This window comes from Nansenia antarctica (assembly GCF_963989245.1).
Source record: "Nansenia antarctica genome assembly, chromosome: 2".
Classification (NCBI taxonomy): Eukaryota; Metazoa; Chordata; class Actinopteri; order Argentiniformes; family Microstomatidae; genus Nansenia; species Nansenia antarctica.
Genome location: NC_137675.1, coordinates 73,654,249 through 73,670,917, shown reverse-complemented (window position 1 = coordinate 73,670,917; position 16,669 = coordinate 73,654,249). Strand labels below are relative to the sequence as shown.

General features: G+C 43.5%; 2 protein-coding genes across 4 annotated transcripts; one reads left to right on the top strand and one right to left on the bottom strand.

Moving 5' to 3' along the window:
- Positions 1-2: 2 nt before the first annotated feature.
- Positions 3-8,886, bottom strand: LOC308151154 (actin-related protein 2/3 complex subunit 1A-A). Of its 2 annotated transcripts, none has more exons than XM_080523977.1 (10): positions 8,747-8,886; positions 7,556-7,686; positions 6,917-7,021; positions 6,308-6,530; positions 5,770-5,877; positions 5,131-5,337; positions 4,469-4,544; positions 807-997; positions 522-612; positions 3-277 (listed from the first exon to the last, which is right to left on the bottom strand). In XM_080523977.1, exons 2-10 carry the CDS (start codon positions 7,617-7,619, stop codon positions 272-274), a joined length of 1,071 nt encoding a protein of 356 aa, XP_080380103.1. In that variant the 5' UTR covers positions 7,620-7,686; positions 8,747-8,886; the 3' UTR covers positions 3-271. The 2 variants fall into 2 exon arrangements, with proteins under 2 accessions (XP_080380103.1, XP_080380102.1); XM_080523976.1 differs by having other exon boundaries at positions 7,556-7,689; positions 8,747-8,867.
- A 941-nt stretch (positions 8,887-9,827) lies between these two features.
- On the top strand, positions 9,828-16,255 carry prkar1aa (protein kinase, cAMP-dependent, regulatory, type I, alpha (tissue specific extinguisher 1) a). Of its 2 annotated transcripts, none has more exons than XM_080550647.1 (11): positions 9,828-9,906; positions 11,162-11,361; positions 11,656-11,823; positions 12,067-12,158; positions 12,252-12,313; positions 12,423-12,469; positions 13,445-13,603; positions 13,770-13,830; positions 14,084-14,205; positions 14,670-14,751; positions 15,075-16,255. In XM_080550647.1, exons 2-11 carry the CDS (start codon positions 11,182-11,184, stop codon positions 15,245-15,247), a joined length of 1,146 nt encoding a protein of 381 aa, XP_080406773.1. In that variant the 5' UTR covers positions 9,828-9,906; positions 11,162-11,181; the 3' UTR covers positions 15,248-16,255. The 2 variants fall into 2 exon arrangements, with proteins under 2 accessions (XP_080406773.1, XP_080406772.1); XM_080550646.1 differs by having other exon boundaries at positions 11,656-11,859.
- The last annotated feature ends 414 nt before the right edge of the window (positions 16,256-16,669 follow it).

Sequence of the window (16,669 nt, the reverse complement as noted above, 5' to 3'; positions counted from 1 at the left end):
TTTAAAAGTATTGATTTATTGATTCAAATAATATTATATTGAATATAACATATTGATTGTGATGCTGCACAGTAGTGTAGGCATACTCTTCCAGTTGGAAATGAACTCTTCAATGCTATACATTCTCTGTAAACAAATAGGCCTATGGTAAATTGGCAGTGATGTGAAAATAACTGATGAACTGTTGATTTCGACTTGATCTACTGAAACAGTGATGGTCACACCAAGGGCACAGTGGCTCCTGTTCCAGACTCCTCCAACCTCCATGGACTCAGTGCTGCGCAGATGGAAATAAAGACAATTATTAGACAGGTAGCCTAGAGGTTAGAGAGAATGGCTAGCAATCAGAAGTTCGCTGGTTCAATCCCTGCCTCAGCAGAGAGCTGCATGTGAGCTGGGCACTTAACCCCTAATTGCTCCAAGGGCACTGACTATGGCTGACCCTGTGCCAAGAGCAAAAAAATATATTTTGTTGTACAATGACAAAAAGGTTGAATCGAATCGAATCTAATCTTCTGTACCTTAAAGTCCCAGAGCACCATCGCTCCATCCAGACCCACACTGCTGAACTGGTCCACCTTGGCCCTCTCCCCTGACACCACACGCAGCTGACTGCAGGAGAAAAGCCAAGAGAGACGTACTAACATTCAGTGGACATTTTTCTAGAATATATGTTTTACTGATATAGATATGTACATACGCACGCACACGCACACGCACACACACACACACACACACACACACACACACACACACACACACTACAGGATATAGTATAGGATGTAGGATATAGAACATGTTCTTACGTGATGCTGTTCTGGTGCAGGCAGCCCAACTCGTTGCTATCATCGTCAGTGGCTTTCTTGTCCAGGTTTCGGAAGTGCTGCATGGCAGACATACTTCCCTTGGAAGTCTGTTTGGGAATGTCCAGCTTCTTCACAAACTCCAGAGTGCCCAGGCCCTTGTAGGAGTACTGGTATGGGCAGCAGTCATGGCCCTGTTATGAAACAAGGATCATTAGACAGTGTCAAGATTCTTTAGAAAGGATATATCGCTACTCACACCAGAGGCCGAGGAAGTACCAGCTGACCATTTCTGGCACCTCTTGTGTTGTGGTCCTGTATACTTTTTCTGTGGACTAGCTGTTTACACAAAAAAGATGGATTTTTACTCAACTCAACAGTCTTCAAGAGCACGAGTGAGTTCAAAGATAGCCTGTTCTCCACTGTAAGCCAGGAGAGATCAACATGCATGCTGTTCACATTAGTTCGGACTGAGCAACCCAGAACCAACCGCGCCGCCCTATTCTGGGCCACCTGGAGCCTCCTAATCTCACCTCTGGCAGCCGAAGACCAGACTGGAGAGCAATAATCAAGATGACACAATACTAAACTCTGCACAATCTGACGTAAAAGAGGACGATCTACAAGGGATGTACATTTCCTGGAAATGCCGATAGCTCTACCCATCTTTGACACAGTGTTATTGATGTGCTTCTTCCAAGCTAGAGAACCATCTAGCGTCACCCCCAGGAGCTTAGCACACTATCCGCTTGTTCAACGGTTGAGTTACATAAACCCAAGATGAGCTTTGGGTTGCAAGCCAGCCTGAGCCTTGACCCAAACACCATGCTTTTTGTCTTAGAGATATTTAGGACAAGTCTGTTCGATACTATCCAGTCATTTACTATGTTAAGTTCACTACTCAGGACCTCATTTAGCTGCTTGCATGACTGTGCAGCATAATGTAAGGTGGAATCGTCTGCGTATTGAACCAATTTGGCCTGCTGAGTGGCCCATGGCAGGTCATTGGTGAAGACAGAGTAGAGCAGAGGCCCCAGCGAACTTCCCTGTGGAACCCCACACTCCAGACTCCTGCTCTTGGACAGACTGCCATTCCAATACACCTGCTGTGACCTGGAGGACAGATAGCTCCGCATCCACATCAGAGCCAGAGGGTTGAAACCATAACATTCAAGTTTCTCAAGCAGAAGAGAATGGTCTAACACATCGAATGCAGCACTGAAGTCCAAAAATACAGCTCCAACCAACATGGTGTTATCAATGGCTCCGAGCCAGGCATCCGTCATCTGTATCAGAGCAGTGGACGTAGAATAGCCATCTCTATATGCATGTTGTGACTCAGTTGCCAGTCCGTTGACCTGAAAATAATCCTTAATCTGCACAAAAACACACCTCTCCATGATTTTGCATAATACAGGCAAGATGCTTATAGGTCTGGAGTTTCCTTCATTGAAGACTGATTTGGTATCTTTTGGTATGGGTGTAACCTTGGCCTCTTTCCATATCTTTGGACATCGTCCCTCATGTAAACATCTATTTATGATATGACAGACAGGAATAGCTATAATGCTAGCCGTCATCTGTAACAATTTGCTATCCATGTTGTCAGTGCCAGCTAACTTACTTCCAGGAAGAACATGGAGGAGACTTTCAATCTTACCAACTTCAACCTGTTCAAATTCAAATTTACAGCATTTGTCTTTCATAATGATGCTCTTAATGATGTCCGTAGATATTGTGTTCTTTGAGACTTGCGTACTCTCCCTGAGCTTGGTTATCTTATCCACATAAAAGTCATTAAAATGGTTAGCAATAAATAAAATAAAAATAATAATAATAATAATAATAATAATAAAATAAAATAAAAGGATATATCAGCTATTGGAGTTGGAGCCAAACTCCAAGTGAAGGTCATAGTAATAAATAGGCCGGGTGCTTAAAGTGTGCGCAGGACAGCTGGCTGGTGTCTTCACTACCATATTCAACCTCTCCCTCTCCACGGGCATAGTGCCCTCCTGCTTCAAGTCATCGTCCATCATCCCAGTACCGAAAAATGGTAAGGTAACATGCCTAAAAGACTGGCGCCCTGTTGCTCTCACTGCCATAGTGAGCAAATGCTTTGAAAAGATCATCAAGGTCCTGATCTGCAGAACGCTGCCACCCTCCCTAGACCCTCATACATTTTCCTACCGAGAAAACCGATCGACAGACGACGCCATTGCCACGGCACTCCACTCAGCCCTCACCCACCTTGACAAGAGAAACTTCTATGTGAGGATGCTGTTTGTAGACAGTTCAGCATTCAACATCATAGTCCCCGCCATACTCGACAGCAAGCTCAGACCTTGGACCTCGGACCTAGGCATCGACCCCAGCTTATGCAACTGGATTCTGGACTTCCTGTCGAACCGTAAACAAGTGGCTCTAGACCTCCGCCCCTCTGACCATCAGTACAGGAGCCCCCCAAGGCTGTGTACTAAGCCCCCTCCTCTACTCCCTGTACACCCCTGTACATGACTGCGTGGCCACTCACAGCTCCAACACGATGATCAAGGTCGCCGACGACACAACAGTGATTGGCCTGATCACTGACGGCAACGAGACGACAAGACCAAGGAGCTGGTGGTGGACTTCAGGAAGAAGAGGCAGCACAAGACCATCAACGGGTCTGCTGTAGAGAGGGTCAGCAGCATCAAGTTCCTGAGGGTTCACATCACCAAAGACCTCGCCTGGGATGAACACACCAACCAGGTGGTGAAAAAAGCATAACGTTGCCTCTTCCATCTCAGGCGGCTGAAAAAGTTTGACTTAGGGCCTAAGATCCTAGGGGCCTTCTTCAGAGGCACAACTGAGAGCATCCTGACGGATGCATGTACAGGAACTGCACTACCCAAAACCGCAAAGTGCTGCAAAGGGTAGTGCGGACAGCTGAGAAGATCAGCAGATGTGAGCTTCCCTCCATCCACAACGTCATTCCTTGTGTACAACGCAATACATATTATGTCACAAAAATCATGTGCTATTTTCCTGTTAACATGTACTTGCTCCATTGTTTACATTTGGTTGGTGGCTCTGCATGCAGAAATCACTGACAGTGTTATTAATAGTATACCCCTCTTCTCAATCCTTGCCACTGCAATGCAGGCCTATAGCCAGACAGCCATTTTAAATGGTTGTAATTTGTTAATGGACATGGCTGGATCTATAAAACATGAGTAAATTGACAAAGACGGTAAAGTGATCTTAGCTATTGATCCTTTGGTTCAGGAGAGTTCATGTAATGTGGAGGAGGATGAGAAATACCCCGCAGTAAATGGCTATGACCTACCAGTAGGCCTTCAACCTGCTATAGCAGTAGCTATCAGACAGTAGGTCCCAAACAGCATCGGTCTCCTGGTGTGCTCTAATTGGCTTCTGGCAAACCTACACTTACTATATTCTTATCTGATAAGCAGTACTAAAGAGCTTCATGCACAGACACAGTGAGAGAGAGCGAGAGAGAGAGAGAGAGAGAGAGAGAGAGAGAGAGAGAGAGAGAGAGAGAGAGAGAGAGAGAGAGCGGGTGAGCGAGAGAGAGACAGAGACAAAGAGACAGAGATAAAAAGGGAATGAATGAGAGCGATACAGTCCATATGACAGGCAAACACAAGGCAGGTATCTCTCACCGCGGCAACAATCTCAGTCGGGTTCACATAGAGAACGCTCACAAGAGGCAGGCGTTCCGTAGTCAGTTGGGTCACCCTGAAATCAACAGATGGGTCGGAAGTTGTTAGTACAATATATGTTTGTATAGAGTAAACAGACATTTTTTACAATTTAAAATTGGAAAATTCTTCCTGGAGTAATTTAGGGCTAAGTTCCTTACTTACACTAATGGTGGTGTCCCCAGGTGTGATTTGAACTCGTGACCTTACTTACTGTGTAATCACTGATCTAACCTGAAGGTGTAGCTGCTCCTTGGTAACTCAGCTACATAACCATTGCTAAACTCACACCTATCAAATCACTCTCAAAGTATTCACATAGGCCCTGGGATTTGGGACCTGTCAGTGCAGATGAATGAAAGGAGGATAGGAAGCCTCTTTCGACTATTGAGGTGCACAGACAGTAAGACCACTAGCACACAACTAATGCCCTAAGACTGGGATTTACTCTTTGAGAAAGAAAATAATCCCTCTCAGAATTGCTGTTCCCAAAGGTGAATCCCGTTATCTACTCTACGATAGACTGTGTTTTAACTATGGACATAGTAGAACCCACCCAAATGTTTATCAATGTGTAATGCATATTCATGTACATGGACATTTTGCCTTTGTTGGGGACTCACTCTTTTCCCTGTGAGGCGTCAGCCACACTGATGCTGCTGTTGTGGGCCACCCAGGTCAGCTGGTCTCCGCTGGGGGAGAAGGAGACACTATGCACCCAGCCACCACAGTCCTTGTGCTCCATCAGCAACTCCCCAAATGGCATCTTCGCCCCCCAGGCCGTGGGGCCTGGCTTATCCTCAATGTCCTTGATGTAGGCAGAGAAAACCCTGGGAAAGCAATTTGGACCAGATTTGGTAAGTGTAACAGACCAGTTTGTACCCGTGGAGGCTGGTGGAGGTAGAAATCGGCAGACAGGGCTCATTGTAATGCATGGGATAGAATGAGGAATAGTATCAAACATTTCTCGATTTTTACCTCCACCAGCCTCGCCTGGTTTGTACCTACATCCACCTATAGCAGACACTCCCATACATCCAAATTATTCTGCTGCCCAAACACATAATGATGTCAGGCTGTTAAAATAACACGCCCCTTAGTTTATATATAGAGGTGTCAAGCCAGGTGGGGAATAAACCCATAGTGACATGCTGCATGTGGGTCCTACAAGATGGCCTCCACAGTGCAGGGAGACCCCCACAGGGTCTTGAGAGTGCCTTGGACACAAACGTGTCCTCTGTAGTAGACCTTCTCATTCTGACCTGCAGTGGAAGTCAGCAGAACCTGCAGCCAGCAGGATGTTGTTGGGGTGCCAGTCCAGACTCAGCACCGTGGAGCGGATGGACTTCTTGATGTGCTTACTGAGCCACCTGCAGGGGTCAAAGGGTCACGGTTACATGAGAGATTTCCAAAGTACTCTGCTTTTTCTTCACCTAGTGTTTCATGTTATAATTACCAGCTGTGATTTTAGTTCATTCAAACTTCAGACCACTTTCATATTTTTACCATTTAGCAGATGCTTTTATCCAAAGCACAATTAGAGATTATAGGGACAGTCTCCCTGGAGTAACTTAGGGCAAAGTGCCTTACTCAAGGGCACACTAGTAGTGGTGTTCCCAGGTGGAATTTGAGCTCATGAGCTTCTGGTCACCAGTCCAGCTCACTATCCACTAGGGCCTAGTGACTACGCCACCACTAACCCTGGAGCAGAATATTAGACTAAAACCGTCAAAAAATACAACAAAATTCCAGTATGTAAAATAGGTTTACATCATATATTGATGATCTCTTATCTCTCACCAGTCATTCTCCTTCTCAAAGTAGCACACAGAAATGAGTCTAGCCCCACTGCCCAGGGCAAACTTGTTCTCCAGCGGAGACCACTTTACACATGTGGCGGCCCGGTTGATCCTGACCAGCACCAGGGTGGGCTTCCACACACTGTCCTTCAGGGTCCACACATATGCGTTCCTGTCCGAGGCGCATGTCACAATACGGTTGGACTCTGGAGCCCAGTCGATACCTGTGAGTGAAAATGTATTGTTGTTTGTTGACATGTCTAGCATTCATCATGGTTCAGTGTATTGATATTAGTTCATTGACATGTTGATGTGTTTTAGTGCTATTACGGTAACTAATCATGTCATACGTCAAACTAATTAATTTCACCAAAAGCCACAGAGAATTGAAGTGAGAGCAGGTGGGTGCCTACATCAGCTCACTTCTCCATTTGTAGTACAAAATGTCAGCTTTGGAGCTTGGAAATGTTGTTCTTGCTTGTTGACAAAATTCTGGTGACCATTCATATGTTTTTTCAGTAAGTGTCGCTACAATGATATCCATGGTCTTGACTCAAAGTGAGTAAGTAAAGTGAATGACTAATTCCTTCCTGGTTCTCTGTGTCAGTACCTGTGATGCGTCCACTGTGCTCTGTCAACTCATGGATCTTGACCCACTCCTTGCTCTTCTTCTCATAGATGATCACCACGCTGTTGTTGGGACTCACGGCAATCTCTGTGGGGAGGAGACATCTCAACACAAGTATAATCTCTTTCATTCACTAAAGATGTCTATTTGATGCATAGATCTACTAGCAACCCATTCAGCAGTACATCAGTGGTGTAGGCAATAGACTGTATGTTCAGCAGCAAGCTCCAGCATAGTCTACAGCAGATATACAGTAGCATATTACATTTACATTTAATGACAGAAATACTAATAAATAAACATGACTGTTCACATAGAACATTGAAGTTTCTATATTTCTGGTAATGCAAGGGAACAGTGGGATCTCTCTCTCTAAAGTGCCAAGAGGGTAACTGTTGGAGTGCAGTCAAATGCATATGGTATGGATGTCCATTATATTCCTTCTATTGATAATCAGATTAACTGTGGATCTGCAGACAACGTTAATGGCCATCAAGTACGGAGGAAGGAGAAAATGCATCCTCGGACTGCAACATGAGGAGGCATCACCAAGCCACTGGCTTTAGAAGGAGAAGTAATAGGGTTTGAAATGCGGGTAGACTGGTTTACTGTTTCACTTACGGGTTCTGTCTTTGTTCCAGGCGTGGCAGGACAGGGGCTCAAGCCCAAAGCTGTACAGAGACATGTCTCAACAAAGCGGGCTCTGGAATGCTGCTAGGAGAGGAATGTCTTGTCAGGGATTGTTTGGAAATCTACTGCAGTAAAATCAGGGATGAGGGTGAGGGGGGAGAGAGAGAGAGAGAGGTTGGGTTAGATTGCTATGGATCGCTGATGAAAAACAGATGTAGAAATAAGGTTATTAAAACCCCTTTTTACAGACTTCATTGACCAGATTGTTGAGTCTCTGCGTTTCTTTTTATCTTTCCATGACCATGACCACTGAGTCTGTGTTAGTTTAGTGAGTTGAGCAATGAGTCAAAAATAACAATGAACCTTGTCAGCCTTTGCACACACTATGCCAACACACCTAATTGCTACCTTTAAGTCGTACATGGTGGGTTTTGCCTGTTTCTTGTGTTGATATAGTTCTATCTGGATAAATGATGCCTTCATATCTGAACGTGTGTTTTATATACTGTACTATAGATACAGATTTATAATGTGAGTGACTAAGAACTTGGTTGAAGGCCCTCAGAACACTGGGGGAATTTCCTGATTGATCCTACAGTATGAAACATGTCAAACTGGTCATATTGCATTCCACTGCTTGTATATGCCTCTGCCTTCAATGCTTTAATACAATCTATTTTCCTCAAACGGATCTCTAATCTTGATACCCTAGATAAATGGAATTGCATGCAACACATTTCTGCAAGGGCTTTCATTATCTTGTACCCGTCAGGGAACAAGGGTGGCTCCTATCGGACTCAAATCACCATAAAGATCACTGTTCAGACACACCCACACACACCCACACACACACACACATGCACATGCACACGCACTATACACACACACATGCGCACACACACACACACACACACACACACACGCACACGCACATGCACTATACACACACACACACACACATGCACATGCACACGCACTATACACGCACACACACGCACGCACGCACACACACACACACACACACACACACACACCACATACGTCTGAGACCATTTGAAACTAAGAGAAGGAGCTTAGATGTAAGAGGCAAGGAAAAGAAAAGCACTCCTTCCTTCAATGGACAGAAATGACATGGTCTTATGATAAACAACACAAGGACAAAGGACAGATGGAGGCTCTTACCTTTGCTGCTGTTAAGGTATTGGGGTATATGAGTATGATTTACTCCCTTGTGCGAGTGTAGTGTTTGCTGAGCTGTGTTCGCGGACTCTGGGCAGTCGACACGAATGAAACAGTGGAGGACTGGTGAGGACACGTACAGGAGTGACAGAGGGGAGGAGAGAGAGAGAGAGAGAGAGAGAGAGAGAGAGAGAGAGAGAGAGAGAGAGAGAGAGAGAGAGAGAGAGAGAGAGAGAGAGAGAGAGAGAGAGGGGGGGAGGGTGAGAGAGAGAGAGAGAGAGAGGGAGGGAGGGAGGGTGAGAGAGAGAGGGAGGGAGGGTGAGAGAGAGAGAGAGAGAGAGAGAGAGAGAGAGAGAGAGAGAGAGAGAGAGAGGTGTGCCTGTGTACACAGCTACTGAGCAAACACCTGGGGCAAGCCAAGGAGAGCAACATACAGGTGTACTTTGAGATACTTTGACATCTTTCGTTGTTTAAAATAGTGAAAATACCACCGCTCATCCGTTATCAGACTTAGCTGAGGTGCTGGAGCTGAAGAGTATCAAATAAAAGAGTGAAAAAAGCATCATGTTTAAAATTCTTAGCATCCATGTTTGTGAACATTCCATTTACATTTCATTTACATTTTTGGCATTTAGCAGACACACCTTTATCCAAAGCAACATATTACATAGACAAATACATTCCTCGGACGCAATCAATTATAGAAACAGGTCAACATCAGCATACTTACTCTGTTTGTTCAACCACTTTATTATACTTGAGAGAAGTATTTCAAGTAAGAAGTTAATTTCATCATTATGAACAGAAGGAACCTCTCCTGAAAATGTGTGCCATGCCATTAGTGTTGGTGTAGCTAAGCCCTATGATAGTTTCACATTTCTGATGCTACACCAACAAATTCAGTTGATGGAGTCAACTAAATACCTGTTGTTGTCCAAACACTCCGTTTCTCTGAAGTGTTGGCAGGCACTACAAAACATGTAAAAACACGACATGTCTCTTTAAAGGCATTGACGTCAATGGCGGCTTTCGATTGGTCCTAACCTGTTTCCGGTAGGGCAGCCTTCCATCCAGGACTGACAAAAAAAAAAACAGGGACGAAGAACTCTCAGCGTCAGAAAGAACACTATCGGGAGAATCAGGAGAGTATTTACATCGGTTTGGTAAGTCATATTTCTTATGTTTTCCCCTGAATAATTGTGATGTCATTTGAGGAATTGCTTGTGAGGTCGGATCGCTTGATTACGATCTGTAATCTCTCCGCCTTCCACATTTGTTATGATAACGCAAGTTCGCTAGCCAGCTAGTTTTGCTTTTCAAGATGGCTGTTCGCTAAGAAAAGACCTCTGGGCCTGAGCTACCTTCAACGTAGTGAAGTATTTTTCTCTCTATTACTGAACATGTATATATGAGCGTATGTATTTAAAATAATAAAGTGTTTTTTTGCTGTATGTTAGGAATGAGCCAGAGAATTGTGTGAGTGAGCTAGTTAACGTAGCTGCCTGCTTATACAGGAAGGGTGTTGGACTAGACTAGAGAAAGATGTTCCTCGGTAGCCAGCTAGCTATGCTAACATTATTATTATTATTATTATTATTATTTTTCATTAAGTGTTGCGATTAAATTAATTGCCAATTCCACCCGCCATCTCTAGAGTTTGTGTTTCGATTTTGTCTTTATTATCCAAATCAATTTATTTGACAGACCACTAATAAGGGCATGGAGGGGTACTGGCACTTGCTTCAGGGCTACAGTTGTATTGACATAACGGACATTTGCAGTGCATACTTTTATTTGGACGTTGCTTCTTGCCTTCTCGTTCTCCTCATTTAACCCAGTCTCAGTAGCCTATACTGTCCCACACCATGAGTGGGATATTGAGAATGTTTTGGCACCTTGCTGTTGCATGCCTGTCAAATTCCATCACAATTTTACTGCGCAGTCTCTTAATTAAAGGTAGGAAAGGAGTGAGTCGTTTTTTTTTTTTTTTTACCTAGAATGTTTTATGTCTGGCTATGGTGATTTCAGAGGAATGTTTGTGTAGTCAGTTGTCCACTGTCCACATGAGACTAAATGGAACAACTACGGCTAAAGGCTCAATTTGCCACAATTCCAACCAAACTCCTGCCCTTGCTTATCTTTTTGTTCACCCTCTACTTGCCTGCATGCAATTGTTGTCTTTATAGTTTCCTCTACCTCTCCCTTTGTTTCCACCACCTCATTCCGCTCTGTTGCTGCTACCCTCTGTTTACCAAACTTCATCCAGCCCCCACTCTCTCTCTCACTGTCACACTGTTGTCGTTTCATCTGTTTATCAAACTCGCTCAATCTTCCCTCTCTCCTCCTCCTCACCTCACATGATGTCCTCTTCTTTGAACAAATTCCGGCTGTTTATGTATCCCTCTCTGCCCCTCTCAGGTCAGTCAGGTTAGGTTGTGATGGCGGCGTCGGGCAGCAGCACGAGCAGCGAGGAGGAGAGGAGCCTGCGGGAGTGTGAGCTCTACGTGCAGAAGCACAACATTCAGCAGCTGCTGAAGGACTGCATCGTCCAGCTGTGCACCTCCAGGCCTGAGAGGCCCATGGCCTTCCTCAAGGACTACTTTGAGAAGCTGGAGAAGGTGGGTGGGAGTCTGGTTCTAGAGGAAGGGAGTACGCTGACCCAGACTATGTACGGTACTGGAATGGTGTTGGGAAATACCATCAAGATGCAAGAGCACAGAGAATCCTGCTCTGTGTTGCTGCTGCTATGAAAATAGCCAACAGCTCGACCGTAGTCTTCCTGTGACCTGGCAAAAACTTGATTCAGGAATGATTACATTCTATACAAGGGCACATTCTCATCTTCAGTTCAACAATAAAGTTCTAGATTTTTCAACTGCCCTCTAGTCTAACTGACATTACGCCCTCAACAGGAGGAGGCCAAGCAGATCCTGAGCCAGCAGAAGTCCAACTCGCGCTCGGACTCGCGGGAGGATGAGGTGTCCCCTCCCATGAACCCTGTGGTGAAGGGGCGCCGCCGTAGGGGCGCCATCAGTGCTGAGGTCTACACCGAGGAGGACGCCACCTCCTATGTCAGAAAGGTCAGCGGTCAGCCCTCAGCCAATCACACGCTACAGGTGCACCCTAAAACTGTTACTACTACTCATATTGGAAAAACTGATGATTGTGGATGTTATAAGATTGCAATTGTATCTATTATGTTGGTGCTGTGATATTAGTAGTATTGATATTCTTTTGCATGACATCAGTATAGTCTCATGTCATATGGTGCAAATCATTACCAATTGGATATTGATTAATCTGACTGCTTTTTTTCTCTCTAGGTTATCCCTAAAGACTACAAAACAATGGCTGCTTTGGCCAAAGCTATTGAAAAGAATGTGCTGTTTGCTCACTTGGATGACAATGAGAGAAGGTAACATGACGTCTAATGGTGTAGGCTACCTAAAGAGGATAATCCTTCTTTCAGTGTTTTTAATTGTACTGATTGTGTACTCTTCATTTGCAGTGACATATTTGACGCCATGTTTTCAGTCACCTACATTGCTGGGGAGACAGTTATTCAGCAAGGTTTGTTACGTCTTCAGAACATTGGTATGCATTATTTCTGCTATGAGGTAATCAGTCTGCTATAATTTAATCACAATACATGCCTTATAGCTGATGTTCTTTGCTTCAGGTGATGAGGGTGACAACTTCTATGTCATCGATCAGGGAGAGATGGACGTAAGTTGCTGGCTTAGTTTGTATTATTTAGCATGTATGTAACTGTTCCTTACATGGCATATTCAGAAAATATTGATACAGTATATCTTTTCTTATGGTCTCAACTATTATAACTGCTCCCGAAGGTGTTCTTCTGATAGACAAGCAACCCACGATTCTGATACTGATGTTCTTTATTTTGTGTGCACACCGTACACATAAACACCGTGAAAAACTGAAATGTGAAATAAGGTATTGATTACACAATGAAACCAAAACGAGGCTACGTCGAGTAGGCTACCCACTCAACATATTAACCACCTCTTTAGCTAGCATGGCGTTCCGACATTACATACACGTGAGAAATTACTTTAGAAAACGGCAAATCAAAATGCACAATCAAACAGTAACAAACAAAACAACGACATACCGTGTGCGCCTTCTATTCAGAACCTCAGGAGTAGCTAGAATAGTTATATACAGTCTTAAACATCAAACTTCTCTTCAGACAGTGACGGAAACCCTTTCACGTTCAGCTTCTGTTAATATATGCGCATCTAGTCTTATCGCGTGACCACAGTACGTGAACAGTGAGGTGTCGTCAACACTTCACAATTACAAAGTTTAGATAAACAAAATAAACAATAATTGTACAACAATAACATATACATTTCTATAAAGAATCTTTTTACATTTAAGAAAATAAGAAAATTGATTCTTTACTATGACAGTTACAACTATGAAGGCAAAACTTGGAATCTTGGAATTGTTAGATAGAATATTTGGCATAGTAATCCTGCCCTGTTGTAAACAGAAGCCATACCACTCTGTCATCAAGATTTTATAGCTTCTTGAAAATACTTCAGATGACATCACCTGTTTATTTGTGTATATACATTCTTAGCCTTCGTAACCGCATCTTCTCAGTGGAACAGAATCACATCGCTGCTCTGTCCATTGGTGTTGATGTTGGGGCTCTTACTCCCTCTCATACAGGTGTATGTAAACAATGAGTGGGTGACCAGCATTGGGGAGGGGGGCAGCTTCGGAGAGCTCGCCCTGATCTATGGGACCCCCAGGGCAGCCACAGTCAGAGCCAAGTCCAACGTCAAACTGTGGGGCATCGACAGAGACAGCTACAGGAGAATATTAATGGTGAGCCTGGCTCCTTTAATTTTACCTGATGGTATTTGTATACTGCTTTTTGCAAGATCTCAAAGTACTTGTATTCCTCATAGCATATGGTCAATTTGCTGCTCTTCTGAAAAAGCAACAGCTGGTTATGTTATATAATTCCTAATGGGGACTCTCTCTCTTTCAGGGGAGCACTTTGAGAAAGCGCAAGATGTATGAGGAATTCCTCAGCAAGGTGTCCATTTTAGGTGAGGAGGAGCCACACATTCTTTGTTTCATTTGGCAATGGCAACTTTTGTAACAACCATATCCGGACATTACACAGTGCTAACCTCATTTTATATTGTGCGAGTAGAGTTTACAAAGCAGGGTGCTACAGGGAAGACAACCCTTGGTCTTTCTCATGATGTCTCTCTTTTTACTCAGAGCGAATTTGTTTTTAGTTTTTACTATTTGGTGCCACCTGATGGGCATTTTAGTAATTTCGCTTGCCCTCTGCAGAGTCCCTGGACAAGTGGGAGAGGCTGACGGTGGCTGATGCTCTGGAGACGGTGCAATTTGAGGACGGACAGAAGATTGTGGTGCAGGGAGAACCGGGCGATGAATTCTTCATCATCCTAGAGGTAGGAGGGAACTCACCAGATCCTTATTATTATTATTATTTACCTTCTTCCATTTTGATTCCTATAACCCTCTGATAGTCATCCCTGGTCATGGAGAGCCACAGTGGGTCCTGATTTTCATCCCAACCTATTGCTATCACACCTGATAGAACTAATTAACTGATCTTCAAAACCTAGATTAGCTGAACCGGGCGTGTCAGTGCTTTGCTTGGACTAAAATCCTGTAGTGCTGTGGCTCTCCAGGACCATGATTGAGGACCACTGCTATAGACTCTGAGTTTAAACAGACATTTGTGGGTGCGGGTGAGACGTTCAACATCAATATTCTCAGAGCTAACAAGAAGATTGATGCCTGCTTTTGCCTTACTTCTTATGTTATACTGCCATTGGTCAAACTGTGTAGTGCGCTTTCACCCTCATGCTGAAAAACAATCATTGAATTGATTTATTTTTCCTCTGTGCAGGGCTCAGCTGCAGTGCTTCAGAGACGGTCAGAGAATGAGGAGTTTGTTGAGGTGGGCAGGCTGGGGCCCTCCGACTACTTTGGTGAGTGTAATCTCAGGACAAATTGAAGATTCCATCTTCTCTGGAAATTGGTATTTTATAGTTCAGGTCTCGTATGCAGAGAGAGAATTGTTTTACCGTGCTTAGCAATATTTATAGCACCTCAATGACATTTTCTGAGGATTTTAGTCAAACATGGGAACATTTCAGCCATTGAAGTGCTCAGATTTATTCGGTTTATTATTTTTGTCTCTAATGTGCTTAACCTTTTGGGGATGATTATTTTCCTCTTCTTTTTTTTAAATGTTGAATGATTTCCTTTTGTGGTGTTGGTGTTGATGGTTTTTCTCCTTCCCTCCCTGTAGGCGAGATCTCCTTGTTGATGAACCGCCCCCGTGCCGCGACCGTGGTCTCCCGTGGTCCCCTGAAGTGCGTGAAGCTGGACCGCCCACGGTTTGAACGTGTGCTGGGGCCCTGCTCTGACATCCTGAAGAGAAACATCCAACAGTACAACAGCTTTGTGTCACTCTCTGTCTGAGCCCCTCTCCCTGTTGCTCCTCCCCCATTAACCGCAGGGTCCACCAATGCAAATCTGCTTTATTTTCTTATTTGTACTCTTTACACTTTTACCCACACCCAAATGCCCACCCACGATCACTTATATGTCTCGAAGTCTGTTCATTTTCTTCTATTTTTTTTTTGTATGTACCCCAGATCCCTTTGACACTTATTGATAGGCTTTTTAGGCTTTTTTTCTGTAAAATAAGAAAGGAAAGGGTGACTTGTGTGCCACTGGAAGGTTCGAGAGGCACAAGTGAGAGGTTAAGATGAGACAAATATGGCCAGGTCCCGTAGAGTTTAGGGTTCTGGATCACTTACCATCATGTTCTCTATTGGCCCATTGCTAACTTGAGAAATATGCACAAAACTCAAATGTTTGCTTGAATTGTTCATTGATGTTGAGGGGAAATTTGTGCTAAGGTTAGGATAGAACGTTAGGATTTTGTTCTTCTGTTTGCTGATGTTTGTATGAGTGGCTCAAAATGGATGACATGGAGTGAATGTTACATAGTATTGTTCTTTGGTGAGACTGTCTTAAGGGCAGGAAGAAAAAGAAATCAAGAATTGAAAGGCAATGTCATGAAATAGTATTCGTGTCAGGGGTCTAAAAAGACAAAAACAAGTATTGAACTGATTTTTGTTGGGTACTGGCTTAATGTTTTGAATTAATAGATACGCCAAAGGCTTATCCACGTTATACTTTGCGTTTATAATTGTTTGTAACATTATTATTTTTTGTAGAAGTGAAAATCATCATTCAGACTATGGTGAAATAATGTGCTCTTTTTATTGTTATAGTTGCACATATACAGCTTATATATATGAATATATATTAGGGGTAAATGACCATAACCATATTTTCTTGCACAGTTTGTGATGTGTGTGTGTGTGTGTGTATACATACATGCATACATACATACACAGTCATGTGAAAAAGATAGGACACCACATGAAAACCTTTGTCTTTTTCAACATATTTAAATATATGGACATTTGATCTTCTTTTTAACAATATTGATAGATGGAGATAATATAACTAAAATAAAACGTTTTTTTAAGATGATTTGTTAAATGTCATTAATACAATTAGTTATTTTCTTTTGAGGAAAAAGTTAGGACACCCCCACAATTATTACTACTTAAAATGCCTGAAATTCGAATCAGGTGCACCACATCTGGTGCAAATGATTAGAACATCGTTAGAGAGGATTTTGGAGGAGCCTTATTTAAACCTCAGGCATTTCGTTTGGTTTGCTGTTGATTGTTGAAGTGAGTGGCATCACCATGGCGAGATCAAAGGAGCTCTCTGAGGCCTTCAGAAAGAAGGTTGCAGATGCGTATGAGTCTGGGAGGGGATTTAGAAAGATCTGGAATCAGCCATTCCACTGTCCCGAAAATA

Excerpts from the sequence above, each read along its gene's own strand:
- LOC308151154 (XM_080523977.1), bottom strand. The coding sequence starts at position 7,619 with ATGTCTCTGTACAGCTTTGGGCTTGAGCCCCTGTCCTGCCACGCCTGG. Across the intron at positions 6,531-6,916 it reads GCACAGTGGACGCATCACAG|GTATCGACTGGGCTCCAGAG; the intron begins GTACTGACACAG and ends TTTCACTCACAG. Across the intron at positions 613-806 it reads CTGCACCAGAACAGCATCAC|TCAGCTGCGTGTGGTGTCAG; the intron begins GTAAGAACATGT and ends TTTCTCCTGCAG.
- prkar1aa (XM_080550646.1), top strand. The coding sequence starts at position 11,182 with ATGGCGGCGTCGGGCAGCAGCACGAGCAGCGAGGAGGAGAGGAGCCTG. Across the intron at positions 11,362-11,655 it reads ACTTTGAGAAGCTGGAGAAG|GAGGAGGCCAAGCAGATCCT; the intron begins GTGGGTGGGAGT and ends CGCCCTCAACAG. Across the intron at positions 11,860-12,066 it reads CAGCCAATCACACGCTACAG|GTTATCCCTAAAGACTACAA; the intron begins GTGCACCCTAAA and ends TTTTCTCTCTAG.